We start from the raw sequence: 15,936 nt of genomic DNA on the forward strand, positions 1-15,936 counted from the left end.
CTATGGAAAGAGCGCATGTGACCACGACCAAACTGAGCTCCGCGACTAGACTGCCAAGGCCTATCCTCCGGAAGACGAGGAACCTTAGAATCTCCTTGGTAATGAACCAATTTGTCCAATTCTTCTCCAAACAAAAAGGAACCACTAAAGGGAAATTTACTTAATTTAGACTTGGAGGCCGCATCTGCCGACCAGCCCTTCAACCAAAGAGAGCGATGAGCTGCGACCCCCAAGGCCAAGGACTAGAAGAAACCCTCAACAGATCATACAGAGCATCGGCTAAAAACGCAGAGCCCGTCTCAATCTTAGCCACTTCTACATCAATCGCTCCTAGATCATCGGAAGAGCGATCCAAAACTCTTTCCGCCCAACGAAAACAAGCTCTGGCCACCAGAGAACCACAAATGGCCGCCTGTACAGCCAGAGAAGAAACATCAAAACTATCCTTTAGAAGAGTGTCAAAGTCTCCTGTCCTGAGCATCCCAAAGCGCCGTCCCTCCATCTACCGGAACCGTGTTTCGCTTAGTAACAGCCGAAACCACGGCATCTACCACGGGAAGTTTAAGCAGAGCTCTATCAGCCTCTGGGACAGGGTAAAGGCGATTCATAGATTTAGATGGACGAAAAGCCGCATCCGCGACCTCCCAGTGCGCTTTAATAACCTCCAAAATATCCTGATGCATCGGGAAAGTTTTAGTGGAAACTCTGGATCCCCTAAGATATCAACCTTTCGCACCTCAGTGACAGGGAGAGGATCCTCAAAATGCAAAGCAGAGGATACCATAGAAATGAGATCCTGAAAGTCCTCCCAATGGAACACTCTAGCCACAGCGGGATCCTCCCCCTGTGACAAAGGCAGAGTGTCTGAATCTAAAGAGGAAGGATCTTCCCAAGAATGCTCCGCTAAGTCCTCTTCCTCCTCTAAAAGGGGCATTTCCTGATCCTGATTGGAAAGAAAATCCAATTGCGTGTCCCAATCCCTAGGTATCTGTCACGTCTGTGGCCGTGACCACCCTCAGCCTTACCTTCTTTCTGGGGGTCAGCAGCTCTGCTGGCTTCTGTCTGTGTTTGTGTTAGTCTTGTCTCTAGTCTCTGCGCTGATTATCTCACTAGATCTCACCTGTGTGGGCTATGCCTCTCTGCCTGGCCAGTTTCCAAGATGGCTGCCACCAGTTCTTTGCCAGCTTCCAAGATGGCTCCTGCTTGTCTTTCCTGTGTTGTGTTATGTCTCTCAAGAAATCTAGACTGCCCCTACTTGACTGACTATACATTTGTCCATTAGATTGTAAGCTCTTTGAGAAGGACTGTCCTTCTATGTTAAATTGTGCAGCGCTGCGTAACCCTAGTAGCGCTTTAGAAATGTTAAATAGTAGTAGTAGTAGTAGTATGTCCTTTACGTATTTTAGTATTAGTGTGTTGTAGAAATTGTCATTTATGTTGGGTTGGTAGGGTATGCCTTTTTAAACAGGTTAGTTTTTAGTGATTTCCGGAAGTTTATGTGGTCGTACATAGTTTTCAAGGCTTTTGGTAATGTGTTCCACAGTTGTGTGCTTATGTAGAAGAAATTGGATGCGTAGGTGGATTTGTATTTGAGTCCTTTGCAGCTTGGGTAGTGCAGATTTAGGTACGCTCATGTTGATCCAGATGTGTTTCTAGTTGGTAGGTCGATCAGGTCTGTCATGTATCCCAGGGCTTTGCCGTAGATAATTTTGTGAACCATAGTGCAGATTTTGAAGGCAATGCGCTCTTTGATTGGGAGCCAGTGTAGTTTTTCACGGATTGTGTTTTTAGCTTTTTCAGTTCATCGTTGAACCATGGTATTGAGTTATGCTTACGTGAGGTTTTTGTTCGTAAGGGTGCAATTTCATCTAGTATGCATTTGCATCTTATCTCATGTAGCACGCCAGCTTCTTTTTTAAAAATTTACATTAAGCTGATAATGTAAACTCATTGGTTCTTACCAAAACCACCTTGTCTTTCAATAGATCAGGCATATAGAAATTAGTTACTGATCATTTTAAAGTAAGCATACCTGCTGTGAACATTTACATAGGGCTATACAAGTGCTGCCTTTAAGTCATCTAGGATTGCACAAAAGAACTCACCTGACCAAATATTTCCTCAAATTATTACTTTAAAAGGAGTGAAGCCTGTGAAAATTGGGATTACTTTAATCAGTGGGATTTGAATTAGAGACTTAAGTATATATATTGTTAAATAACTTCAGGTTTTTAAAAGAGAAAGAATGTAATCAGATGTATTATTTCTAACTAATATTGGACAATAAGTATGTTTTTTTTTTTTTTTTAAGTTATATTTTATTGATGATAGAAACTTTACAATAAATCCTTACATTCAAAATGATTTAAAACAGTAGTTTACCATGCCACTTGGTGTTATAGTCTTAACAGATTCTAAATATCATCATTACATTTTTTCTTTTTACCCCCCCTCCCAAACCCCCCCTTTCCCCCCCATTTCCCCCTTCGCCAGGTTGCTATATGTTGTTACAGTATTTATCCATTTATCCATTAAGCACTCTACTACGCGCTTTAGGTGTCAAGGTGTCCAGGAATGGTAACCAACATTGGAGATACTTCTCGCCCTTTGGAGTGGCTAAGTCTTGTACTGCCCTGCGTTCCAGGGCACTCAACGATATCATGTATGCCCTCCATACTTGGGCAGTGGGTTTTTCCTCCTGGATCCAAAGTTTGACAATAAGTATGTTTTCAATGAACTCCGTATTGGCCTTGAAGAAACCAACCAGATGATCAATGTGGAATAATGAATTAGATGAGTAATATCTGGGGATAATCAGGTTAATACCACGGGGGTTTTTTTCTGTTTACTGTTTAATTGATCTCCTTATCTTGTTTCACTCTCCCTATTTAGTGGTCTAAGGAAGAGAATAGAATTACCTGACTGAAATAATTCCTACATATTACTTTCTCTGTATTTTCAGCAAGTTGTTTTATCGCTTGTAAAAATTTAAATGGTTATAAATAAAAAAATAAAAATAAATAAAAAAAGAACTCACCTGACCTAAGGATCCCAAAAACATCACTTCCATGATGTAACCCGACACCATCAAAACAGAAATGACAATTTCAACTATATTCTCCTATACAACTGTAGCCAAATCTGCTTCAATTGATCTTCATAAGAAATTCAACACAGTAACATGGCTACATCTATAAATGTCTGCATTTCTAGCAACACCTACTTTCACACATTGCTCAGCTAAGTCTCTGCTGGTTCTGTTGTTAAGTTCAACCACCACCAGTCGGTTACACAGTGCTTTAATGGCACCATCCACTCCCACAATTCTCCGGGTACACTCTGCTGATACATCCAGGTAATACGTTATGGCACGAGCAGTCACCTCCAACACATTGTCTGGGGCACTCTCATCCAAAAATATCTTACAGAGAGCTGGTAAGAAAGTTCGTGGGGGACATCTGCAAAAGAAGAAAGACACCATCACTAGACAAAACCTTTTTTTTTTAAATAGTAGGCTTACATGAAAATTTTGTTACAGTGAGGATGTTACGTGAAACAAGAAACACAAACAACTATACAACTATAAAGCTCCAAACTGAATGGCAACTTACTATAGTTTTGCCCTCCTGACTAGGGCTTTTATGACTTAAGTTAACAGCTGTATCATGAACTTGCAGGTGAAAGGTAGCAAAGGAGGGAAGTAAATAAGCCAATGCAAATGTTAGCTCCAAAACTCGGATGTCAAATATTCACCAGAGCTTCCCAATGGTGGATCACACTCCCTCAGACCAAGGAGGTTTAATAGACAGGACATGAAGTGACATCAGAACACTGAAACAAATAGGTCAATCTAAGTTTCCCCTTCCCAGTGCAGCTGTCATCCCCGTTCACTCAAAACAAAGAAAGCAAACCTATGATCTGTTGCATCCACCTTGTCGTTCTTTATTGTAGGTAGAGTTTTTATTTAATCTCACTTATGTTTTCAAATATGCCAGTTTGTGCAGCATACAGATGTACACAGAGTAAGTATAATAACAGAATAACTTTTTATAGGTAGAGTAGTAATTTGTTATAAATCTTAATCAGTGGTTAGTTGGAGGGGCTGGTTACAGGGACACCCTAGCGCATTATATTCATGCAGAGATTTTTTTTTTCTCCTGGGAATGGGTCACTAAAACAGACATCATGTTATGAGAATCAGGTGCTCAACATTCAGGGTTTCTATTTATTTTTGACATTCATCTTCCACATTTAACATGTGCCTAGATCAAAAGAGAAAGATGGTTTGTGGGAACATGCTCCTTCTGTTTTCAAGAATGAAGTGGTATATTATAAAAATGCACTTAATATTGTTAATTACTATTATTTACTACTGGTTGATATACAGCAGAAGTTAACCAAGTCAACTTCATGCTTTGTAATATAATTTTTAATAGCATTTTCTCAATTACCCAAATACAAATAAAATTATGTTGTTAATTATACGACCGTGTCTGCCTCTTATGGTAGTTAGGATAACCTGGTCCTGGAGTTATCCAAGCCAGTCAGGTTTGTCAAGATATTGACAATGAATATTCATGAAAGAGATTTGCATACAGTGGAGGCGGTGCTTGTTATGAAATGCTTTGAGTCCTACTGATCTGTACATCTGTTGTGTTATTTTGGCAGGTGGAAACAGTCAGGTGGGATTATGGGGAGGGAGGGGAGTATGGGAGGGGAAAGATTCTTGGGGTATGTTCCCTGTAAATGTTTTTATTGTGTCATGTTGGACGGTTTACTATTTTTTTTTCTTATTCTGTATGAAGCTTATCAACCAACATGTTTTGCTTTTAATAAAGATGATTAACACACAAAAAATAAGTTTTGGATGTTACTGAATTTTATTATTCTGTCTCACTGTATTTCCAGTTTTGGCACAGTATAAGCCATCACAAGAACAAAATATAAGAAAACCAATGGACTGCATTAGGGTCTTATAGCCCATTTAGTTATGTTTCAAAAAATGAGAGATTTGTTTGACAGAAAATATTTTTATTATTTTGACTTATAAACCACTTGTCCCTAAACATGCTCAAACAGAATAATCCATTTGCGTATCTAAAAGGTAAACTTCTACAAAACAGATGAAGATGTGATTTCATGTGCCCCATTGAAAGGAGAGTTTAATTCTACTTCCATTTAATTTCAATATATTCCATCGTCTTTACAACATCAGGCTTCCCAAGGCAGATTACAACATTTAAGATGAGCCCATCAGGAAACAGGATATCCTCACTGAAATGTGGTCATCTGTATTGTATACAGTATATTTAGTTTTTAGTGTAGAAAAATGAGCACAAAATACAGAGTTTAAAATTTCTGTTTCTACCAGCTATAATAATTTTTTAAGCTGTTTTTGTGATATTCAATTGTGATTTCATGATATTTATATCTACACTAGTAAAGAAGGCCCGTTTCTGAGACCAATGAAACGGGCGCTAGCAAGGTTGTCATCGTAGTGTGTATGCTTGAGAGAGTGTGAGAGAGAGAGAGAGACAGAGTGAATGTGCGAGTGTGTGTGTGTGACATAGAGTGAGGCTGGCTGCGTGTGTGAGAGTGTGTGGCAGGAGCCCCCCCCCTCCGTCTCTCGCCCTCCTTCCACCTCCCCCCTGTCTTCCCTCCCCTCCTTTTTTCCTGTCCCCCTGTCCTCTTTCCTCCCCTCCTCCCCCCTAGACTGAAGGATAGGTGGTCTGCATTGTGCAAGTTCCCTGCTGATAATCTACAATCACGTCAGGTCCCATGCATGCTTCCTGTCATCATCTACTTTTTCGGTTTCATTACTGCAGGTGTCTTATTCAAACATTTTTTTGTCGGGTTGGCTAAGACCCAAAACACATTTGTTCCTCACGCTGATAAACTTTTGTTGTATCCTTCTCAGTATCCGTGAAAGACCTTCCCTCCGTCCGTTAGCCAGGGGGGCAGCGATTAGCTAGTGCACGGAACCCGCACCAGACATGGCCGCTGCGAGCTGACATCGCGTGTTGATTTACGTCACAACACCCCCGCCGCGCCCTGCTCCAGTATGACGTCCCCCGGTAGCGGAACACGTGTTTGTTAGAAAACAGGCTGGTCCCAGTCTTGCTCCTCCCAGCATGGCGGACGGCCCGGTGGCAGAGTTGCTGTTAAAGCGGTTGGAGCAGCAGGATGGCGGCAGCAGTGACAGTGTGGACAGCCTGGGCTTGGCAGTTGCGATGGGCCTGGACCAGAGCCAGAGGGTGGAGCAGTGGGTGGTGCGACTCTAGGGAGGGGGTGGAGCGGTGGCAACATGTGGGTGGGGGGTGGAGGCTGGTATTGTTGTCAACTTGGGGGGGGGGGTGTAGGGATAAGGGGTGGTGACTTTGGGTGGGTGTGGGTGAGCGGCGTGTAGTGGTGTACATCGATGTCTGCCACGCCCTCGCGTCAAACATGATGACATGGAGGGCGGAGCGATGCGATTGGTTGAGTGCCATTGATCCACCCTCGACGTCATCACGTTTGACGCAAGGGCGGGGCAAACACTCATGGGCAAATTTGGGTTTCACCACCATGCAGTTAGAACGTTGGGACTTGTGGAGGCTTCATTAGAACGTTGGGGTTGTGAATTATGTCTAGATGGGGCGTGGCTGAGGGCGGGTCCATGAGTGACACTGAGTGGTGCTCACAGCCTAGCCTACCAACAGTACAGGGCTTCAGTGTTTCCCTGCCACAAAGTGAGCTTCAGAACGTTGGAGGTGAGAATTATTTATATAGATATGGGACAGATTTTTAATTTATTTGAAAGTTTCCCATAAGTAAAAAAAAAAAAAACAACAACCTTTTGTCCTCCGTCTTTTAAGGCACTGCCTATCCAATTGAAACAGCTTTAGACTTGTTACAGATGGACCAGCAATAAAAAAAAAAAAAAACAAATGTAGATGCAATAGCTCATAGGTTTGCTTGCTTTGTTTTGGGGAACGGGGATGACGGTTGTGCTGGGAAGGGGAAACCTAGAGTGTCCTAATTGGCTTCCCCTTGCTTTCAGTGCACTAGATATGCTCACTTCCACTCCAGTTTATTAAACCTCCTTGCCCCAGACAAGGTCACAAAACCTGCATTTGGGGCTGCAATCTGGATGGACAATATATAGGATATATAGGATATCACTGTCCTGAGATCTCCAGGGCTCATGTGCTTTCAGGTAATGACCATGCGCTGCTCTAGGCTGCAGGTGGAAGGGGACAATTAGGTTCTTACCTTGGTAATTTTCTTTCCTTTAGTCATAGCAGATGAATCCATTATGAATGGGTTGTGTCCACCTTACCAGCAGGAGGAGATAGAGAGCACTGAAAACCATAGTGCCTCTTGGCCAGCTAGCTCCATCTGCCTCTCAGTATTTGAAGCTTCCAAAGCAGTGCTACACCGCAAAGTAGAATAACATGAATGCTCACAGCGAACGAACGCCCCAGAACAGGAGCAGTAATTCAAAGGAGGGACGAACTCAACCTCCTGTAACAGAACAGAAATCCTGAACACTGTTTTCCAACTTCTCCCAATGGGGGAACATATCTACAGGAAAAAACTGAACTCAAAACAGCATTAATCAATCAATCAGTGCGGGCTCATGGATTCATCTGCGATGACTAAAGGAAAGAAAATTACCAAGGTAAGAACCTAATTTTCCCTTCCTTGTCATCAAGCAGATGAATCCATTACGAATGGGATGTATCAAAGCAATCCCTAGATAGGGTGGGAACAGGCCACACCACGCGCCAGCACTTGTACTCCAAAATGCGCATCCCTCCTGGCAGCCACATCCAGCCTGTAATGTCGGGCAAATGAGAGCTTAGACGCCCATGTTGCTGCACTGCATATCTCGAAGAGAGAGTGCTCCAGTTTCAGCCCAAGAAGAGGAAATCGCTCTTGTGGAACGAGCCTTAAAGGCTTCAGGCGAAGGCCGGCCAGACAGCAGATATGCTGAAAAAATAGTTCTTTGAGCCAACGAGCCAGAGTAGCTTTAGACGCTGGAGACCCTCTGCGAGGACCTGACAACAAAACAAAAAGGTGATCAGAGGTCCTGAAAGCATTTGACATGCGCAGATATTGCAACAGAGCCCTTCGCACATCTAGAAGGTGCAATTGCCCAAAAGATTCCGGAAACTCCTCTCTAGAAAAGGAGGGCAGGAAAATAGGCTGGTTTAGGTGAAACGCTGAAACCACCTTAGGCAGAAAGGAAGGCATCGTACGTATCATAACTCCGGACTCTGAGAATTGCAGAAATGGGTCTCGACAGGACAGCGCCTGGAGCTCAGACACCCATCTCGCCGATGTAATGGCCACCAAAAAGACCATCTTTAGGGTCACATCCTTCTCCGAAGCTCACCTACATGGCTCGAAGGGCGAACTCTGAAGGGCCTTTAAAACTAACCCCAGGTTCCAGGCCGGACACGGAGACCGCACGGGAGGACAGAGCCGAAGCACCCCTTTAAGAAACTGTGCCACATCCGGATAAGCAGCAAGGGAGAGGCCAGCTAAGGCTGCCACTTGAACATGCAGGGAATTATAGGCCAAGCCTTTTTGTAAACCATCCTGCAAAAAGTCAAGTATCGGCGAAACAGAAGCCCGCATGGGTGTAATCGCTTTAGCAACACACCAAGCCTCAAACTGGCGCCAAATCCGAGCACAGGCAACGGAAGTGGAACGCTTGCGGGCCTGAAGGAGAGTGGAGATGACCTTGTTGGAATAGTCCTTGAGGCATATTTTCAAAGCACTTAGTCTTCCAAAGTTCTATAGAAACCTATGGAACTTTGGAAGGCTAAATGCTTTGAAAATATGCCTCCTTGTCTCTCAATTGCGCCCTCTCAATAGCCATGCAATAAGACCAAAGCAGCAGGCGTCCTCCATGGTTACCGGCCCCTGTGACAACAGGTTCGGTACCAGAGGCAAAGGAAGGGGAGCCTCTACCAGCATCCACCGGAGGTCCGCATACCATGGCCGCCTGGGCCAATCCGGGGCAATGAAGCCGAATCCGCAGGACATTGCTGCCTGGATGTCCAACCGCCACCTGAAACTGAACATGTCCAAGACCGAGCTTATCGTCTTTCCACCAAAACCCACTTCTCCTCTTCCTCCACTTTCTATCTCAGTTGATAACACCCTCATCCTCCCCGTCTCATCTGCCCGCAACCTCGGAGTCATCTTTGACTCCTCTCTCTCCTTCTCTGCGCATATCCAGCAGATAGCCAAGACCTGTCGCTTCTTCCTCTTTAACATCAGCAAAATTCGCCCTTTCCTCTCTGAACACACCACCCGAACTCTCGTCCACGCTCTCATTACCTCTCGCCTGGACTACTGCAACTTACTCCTCACCGGCCTCCCACTTAGCCATCTATCCCCCCTTCAGTCTGTTCAGAACTCTGCTGCACGTCTCATATTCCGCCAGAACCGATATACTCATATCACCCCTCTCCTCAGGTCACTTCACTGGCTTCCGATCAGATACCGCATTCAATTCAAGCTTCTCCTTCTTACCTACAAATGCACTCATTCTGCTGCCCCTCACTATCTTTCTACCCTCATCTCCCCTTACGTTCCCGCCCGTAACCTCTGTTCACAGGATAAATCCCTCCTCTCAGTACCCTTCTCCACCACCGCCAACTCCAGGCTCCGCTCATTCTGCCTCGCCTCACCCTATGCTTGGAACAACCTTCCTGAACCCTTACGCCAAGCCCCCTCCCTGCCCGTCTTCAAGTCTTTGCTTAAAGCCCACCTCTTCAATGCTGCGTTCGGCACCTAACCCTTACCGTTCAGTGAATCCAAACTGCCCCAATTTGACTGCCCCTATCGGACCGACCGTTCACTTGTCTATTAGATTGTAAGCTCTTTGAGCAGGGACTGTCTCTCTGTTAAATTGTACAGCGCTGCGTAACCCTAGTAGCGCTCTAGAAATGTTAAGTAGTAGTAGTAGTACTCGCCCTATCAAGGGCCAAGGAGGGAACACATACAGGAGGCCCTGAGGCCAGGGTTGAGCCAAGGCATCCAACCCCGCCGAGCGAGGATCTCTCTGTCTGCTGTAAAAGCACAGGACTTTGGCATTTGCGCTTGACACCATAAGATCCACTACGGGCGTCCCCTATTTGGCACAGATCTGCAGGAATACTTCGTCTGCCAGTTCCCACTCTGCTGGGTCGATTTGATGCCTGCTTAATCGGCTTGCACGTTGCTCTGACCTGCAATGTGAGCTGCTGACAGAAACTGCTGATGTAGCTCGGCCCAGTGGCATATCTGAGCGGTCTCGGCGGCCAGTGTTTGACACTGAGTGCTGCCTTGTCGATTTACATAGGCCACTGCTGTCGTGTTGTCCGACAGAACTCTGACAGCCAGTCCCTCCACGGTCGTGTGAAAGGCCAGAAGCGCCTGGAATATCGCTTTTAACTCCATGCGATTGATGGATCACTCCGACTCCTCGGATGTCCAGAGATCCTGGGCATGCCTTCCCTGGCAATGTGCTCCCCAGCCCTTCAGGCTGGCATCTGTTACCACCAGGCACCAATCAGGGAGCGCTAGCGGCATTCTCGCCGCAGCATGCTGTCTGAGAGCCACCACTCCATACTGAGTCGGGCCGCAGGGAGCCATGTGAGTCTGCGCTGGTAATCCTGAGAAATGGGAGACCATCGTTGAAGCAGGGGTCTCAGGTGCGCTCTCGCCCATGGCACCACTTCGAAGGTCCCAAGCTCGCGGGCAAGGCATCCTCAGGAGCAGACGGACCTGGTTCTGAAGCTTGCACCGCCTTTGCTCAGGTAGAAAGACAAACCCCGAGGCTGTGTCGAAACGGACCCCCAAATATTCCAGAGATTGAGAGGGGATCAGGTGACTTTTGGGTATATTGACGACCCAGCCCAGAGATTGAAGTACTGAGACCACTCTGGCTGTTACATGACTCCTCTCTTCTGCAAGTCCGCTCTGATAAGCCACTTATTGAGGTACGGGTGAACCCGGATACCCTCTCGCCTGAGAAAGGCAGCTACTACCACCATTACCTTGGAAAAGGTTCAGGGAGCTGTGACGAGGCCAAAAGGCAAGGCCCAAAACTGGAAATGTTTTCCCACCACCGCAAACAGGAGAAACCGTTGGTGCAGGGGACAAATAGGAATGTGCAAGTAGGCTTCTTTCAGGTCCAGATTCGTGAGAAACGCTCCTGGCTGTACCGCAGCAATGACAGAGCGCAGGGTTTCCATGCGAAAATGCCGCACTCTCAGTGACTTGTTGACTTCCTTTAAGTCGAGTATGGTTTTCGCTGCACCACTAAGTAAATGGAGTAACGGCCGTAGCCCCCCGAGGTGCAACAAGCCTTGCAAGGTCTCCTCTACCGCCGCCCGTTTGACGGCAGAGCCGCATCGGGACTCCACAAACACGTCTCTCACCGGGGCATTGAATTCTAATCTGTAGCCATCTCTGATCAGGTCCAAAGCCCACTGATCTGAGGTAATCTTGGCCCATTCCTCGAGAAAGAGGGAAAGACGTCCTCCAACTGCAGGAATCAAGAAGTGGGCCGGCGCACCATCACTGAGAGGGTCACCCATGAACTCCAGGCTTTGAGCCGGCCGCTGGAGAACGTTTGTCCGAGCAAAAGGAGTTCCTCTGCTGAAAGCGGGCACGTGACGTAAACCCAGTAGAACGCCCCAGGCGGTACCTTCGAGCTTCACGGAAGCGAGGTCTGGAAGAGAAAGGAACCGCCTGACCCTTGGAAGAAGGCCGCGGCCTATCCTCGGGTAAGTGCTGGGGTTTAGCATCCCCCAGGCCCTTGACAATTTTCTCCAACTCCTCACCAAATAGGAGAAGGCCCTGGAAGGGCAACTTCACCAACCTTTGCTTAGAGACCATGTCAGCCGCCCAATGCCGTAGCCATAGAAGGCGGCGAGCGGCCACCGCCACAGCCATCTGTTTAGCCAAAGCTCTGACCAGATCATAGAGGGCGTCAGCCAAAAATGACAAGGCCAACTCCAACCGCGGTGCCACCTCCGCAAGGGGCTCCGCTCCATCTCCGGGCTGTTCCACTGCCTGTTGCAAACAAGTGAGGAAGGCTCGAGAAGCATAACAACTGCACATAGATGCCCGTAAGGCTAGGCCTGAAATCTCAAAGGACCGCTTCATTGCTGATTCCAGACGCCAGTCCTGCATGTCCTTCACGGCGACCCCTCCCTCTACTGGGAGGGTAGTCTTTTTCGTCACAGCCGTGACTAGGGCATCCACTTTAGGCACGGTCATGCGTGCCAAGTGCTCCTCACTAAGACGGTATAAGTGCCCCACTGCCCTGGCATCTTTCAAAGGCCCCACAGGGTCAGCCCATTGAGCCAAAATAAGCTCTTGGATGGTGTCATGCAAAGGAAAGGTTCGAGCAGGATTCTTAGTACTTGCCATCCTCGGATTACCAGAGGAGGCTTCGCCCATCACAGGATCTTCAATAGAGAGGGCCTGCAGGGTATCAGAAATAAGCGCTGGCAGCTCCTCGCGATGGAAAATCCTAACCACAGTGGGATCATCTGGATCCAGTAGCAATCCTACACCTTTCTCTGGCTCTTCGGACCACGAAGGCCTGCCAGACCCCTCAGAATCCCCACAGCCCGACCACGGGGGGGGGGGGTGCACCACTTTCTGAAGGGGAATTGACCCTTCTGCGCTTGTCTTGCGGCCAGCTGTCTGGGGGAAAAAAACGCCTGATGGCAATCCCGGGCAGGTCTCCACCGGAGGGGAACCAGGTATCAACACAGAGTCAGACATCTGCGGCAGAGCTCTTTTTAACATGAACGCTTTGTGTAAAAGCAACACAAACTCAGGGGAGAAAAGGCTCACCCTGGCCTCCCGGTTCCAGTCCGGGGTAAGCAGCTCCTCTGGTAGCCTCCATCCGAGGCTCCCCTCCGGCCTCAGACCCCTCCGCACCTGTGGGGGTTGAGCCATGCGGCGCATCCAAGATGGCGCCCGCTGCCAGCTCCACCAAGCGGTAAGAAACATCGCTCGCCATGCTCGTGCCGGCCCTGACGTCTGAAGAGCACGATATACAGAGCCTCGCTGCGGATCTGCGCTTGCCACAACGTGAACTGCGCTTAACAACCTCCGCAGCCATCGCCAAAAACGGCGGAAAATTCAAAATGGCGGATTCGTGCCAAAAAACGTCCCGATCGCGGGCCCTCCCCGGAGCTACAAGACTCTCTTACCTCACCAGACCGAGTCCCAGAGCTCTGGTCACGCTGCACAGACAGAAGGAAGCCTCAGAATTGCAGCGCTAAAAAGCGTGTAGGGTTTTTTTTTTTTTTTTAACACTGTGAGGAAAGTTAGAGGCAACAGCTACAGAGGCACTATGGAGGTTCAGGAGAGTGGGAAAGGCAGAGGAAAGGACGAACCAATGTGCCTACATCCAGAGTGTGGGAAAGGCAGGGATAGGGCAAACCTATATGCCTGCATCCACATCGGGGGCCGGGTAAGGCAGGGAAAGGGCCTATGTGCCTTTAAAGTGGGCACCACCAGCCACAACACCCCTGCTACAACTGGCAAAAGCACAGGAGCCACCCTATGCAGATTTCTGAAGGAGCTGAATAAACTGCGTCCAACCCTGCTGGGGAGATAGAGAATACTGAGAGGCAGATGGAGCTAGCTGACCAAGAGGCACTATGGTTTTCAGTGCTCTCTATCTCCCCCTGCTGGTAGGTGGACACAACCCATTTGTAATGGATTCATCTGCTTGATGACAAGGAACAAATGTTTGTCCATAAGGCATGTATTGTGGGGAAAAAAAAGTGTATTCTGGAAACCTGGGTGGGACATGACACACCTTTGGAGTTCCAGCAGCATCAGTGTATGCAATTGACCCCTCCAAGACCAAAACAAAGTGCTAACTTTTCCTTTAAGAGAAGGAAATCACTTTTGTCTGGACTATATTAACCTATTACCTCCTGCAGCATAAAGTTTTGTGTTAAACAAATTACATCTGTAATGATTATTTGACTTCTCCTTGGTGTTGATAGGTCATTGGGGGAAACAAGAGTCTGTTCTCCTGATGACAATTTGTACTATATTGGGGGGGGCGGGGGGCACGTATGGTTTCATTTGGGGTATAGAGCTGGGTGGTAGTTAAATAAAGGGGGAGGGGACAAATAACTTTGTTAATCTTTTGATGACGGACATCAGCACTTTATCTAATTTGTATGTGCTGGTTGTCGTTCCTTTGTCCACTTATTATGCTCGATGTATGCATTTTGACTTGCCATCAATAAAACAATAGTAAATATTAAAATAGACTCAACTTTAGCACCAAAAATTTCTATTTTTAGTATGCTGACTAAAAAACAAAGCAAAATCCATAGTGTTCAGAGAGAGAGAATTCTTTCCAAGCCAGTCTGAGGATGATCTAAGTTTGTTTAAATTCTGACTCTATCATACCTTTGAGCTTCCATTACAGTTTTTACATTATAACACATACATGTAGCAGAAGTTATCCTTGAGTGGATTATGTCTGTACATGTTGAGATTTACTCTTACGTTTCACAGAAAAACTGGTTAGGGAAGCTTCAGCTGGGTATTATAGTATCAGATGGTGACAAACTGAGGTCATGTAGGAAGCAAACAAGTTTAGAAAACATTGCCAATAACAAAGAAAAAAAAAGTTGACTAAACAAACAAGCCATAAAGTACAAGAGTATGAACACACACAAGTCTTATTTTTAAAAAGCAGTATTAAATCAAAAGAAAATAAAAAAAATATTGTTGGAGGAACTATGGGGCCAGAGGCATGATGGGCCACATATGGTGGACATATCAAAAGTCTAGAAGTTTTTGGAAAGCCATACAATCTAGGCTTCAGAGATGGCTTGGCCTTTTGTTACCCTGAGATCTGAAATTCTTTCTTCTGAATAGACCTATAGGAAATGTTTCTCTGTCCCAGGCAGTGTTTATTAAGCACTGCCTGAATGCTGCTAGATTTACCATAGCTAGGTGTTGAAGTATGCAAGGAGTTCACCTCTCCAGAAATGGTTTGCAAAACTGTGGTTTATGTAGAATAGCAGTTGAGAGCAGACCATAATAGAACTTTAGATAAGTGGAGAAAAAATTGGGGGTCCTTTTACAAGCAACTGTAGGTAGAGTATAGCTACTTTGTTTAGTGGAATGCAATACCCCGATTGTGCTGATGCAATCAGGGTACTTGACGAAAATAGGTGTTGGCTTTCTGGCTGGCCTTTCCTGATTTCCATCACTATAGGAAGTATCCTTCTCCCAACCCCTCAATTTTTCTTGTTTTCCTTTTTCTCTCTTTCTTTCTGTTGAGTTCAGCAGGTAGACTTTGAGAAGAAATTAGCGTTGGAAGCAAAAATACATAGTAAAAAATTTTTTAGATACATTAAAAGCAGGAAACCGGCCAAAGAGTCGGTTGGGCCGCTGGACAAAAATGGTGTTAAAGGGGCGATCAAGGAGGACAAAGCCGTAGCGGAGAAATTAAATGAATTCTTTGCTTCGGTCTTCACCGAGGAGGATTTGGGGGGGACACCGGTGCCGGAAAGAATATTTGAAGCGGGGGAGTCGGAGAAACTAAACAAATTCTCTGTAACCTTGGAGGATGTAATGGGTCAGTTCAGCAAGCTGAAGAGTAGTAAATCACCGGGACCTGATGGTATTCATCCCAGAGTATTAATAGAACTAAAAAATGAACTTGCGGAGCTACTGTTAGAAATATGCAATCTGTCCCTAAAATCGAGTGTAGTACCGGAAGACTGGAGGGTAGCCAATGTTACTCCGATTTTTAAGAAGGGTTCCAGAGGAGATCCGGGAAATTATAGACCGGTGAGTCTGACGTCGGTGCCGGGCAAGATGGTGGAGGCTATTATTAAGAATAAAATTGCAGAGCATATACAAAAACATGGACTGATGAGACAAAGTCAGCACGGATTTAGT

The 15,936-nt window shown here is 46.3% G+C and overlaps 1 protein-coding gene across 1 annotated transcript in view; it reads right to left on the reverse strand.

Annotated features, from left to right (window-relative positions):
• HECTD1 (HECT domain E3 ubiquitin protein ligase 1) overlaps window positions 1–15,936 on the reverse strand; it is a 324,415-nt gene that overhangs the window by 283,759 nt on the left and 24,720 nt on the right. Inside the window, 1 exon segment of the mRNA XM_030215386.1 lies at window positions 3,224–3,458. Coding sequence (XP_030071246.1) covers window positions 3,224–3,458 — 235 coding nt within the window.

Source organism: Microcaecilia unicolor, chromosome 9 (assembly GCF_901765095.1).
Source record: "Microcaecilia unicolor chromosome 9, aMicUni1.1, whole genome shotgun sequence".
NCBI classification, from domain to species: domain Eukaryota; kingdom Metazoa; phylum Chordata; class Amphibia; order Gymnophiona; family Siphonopidae; genus Microcaecilia; species Microcaecilia unicolor.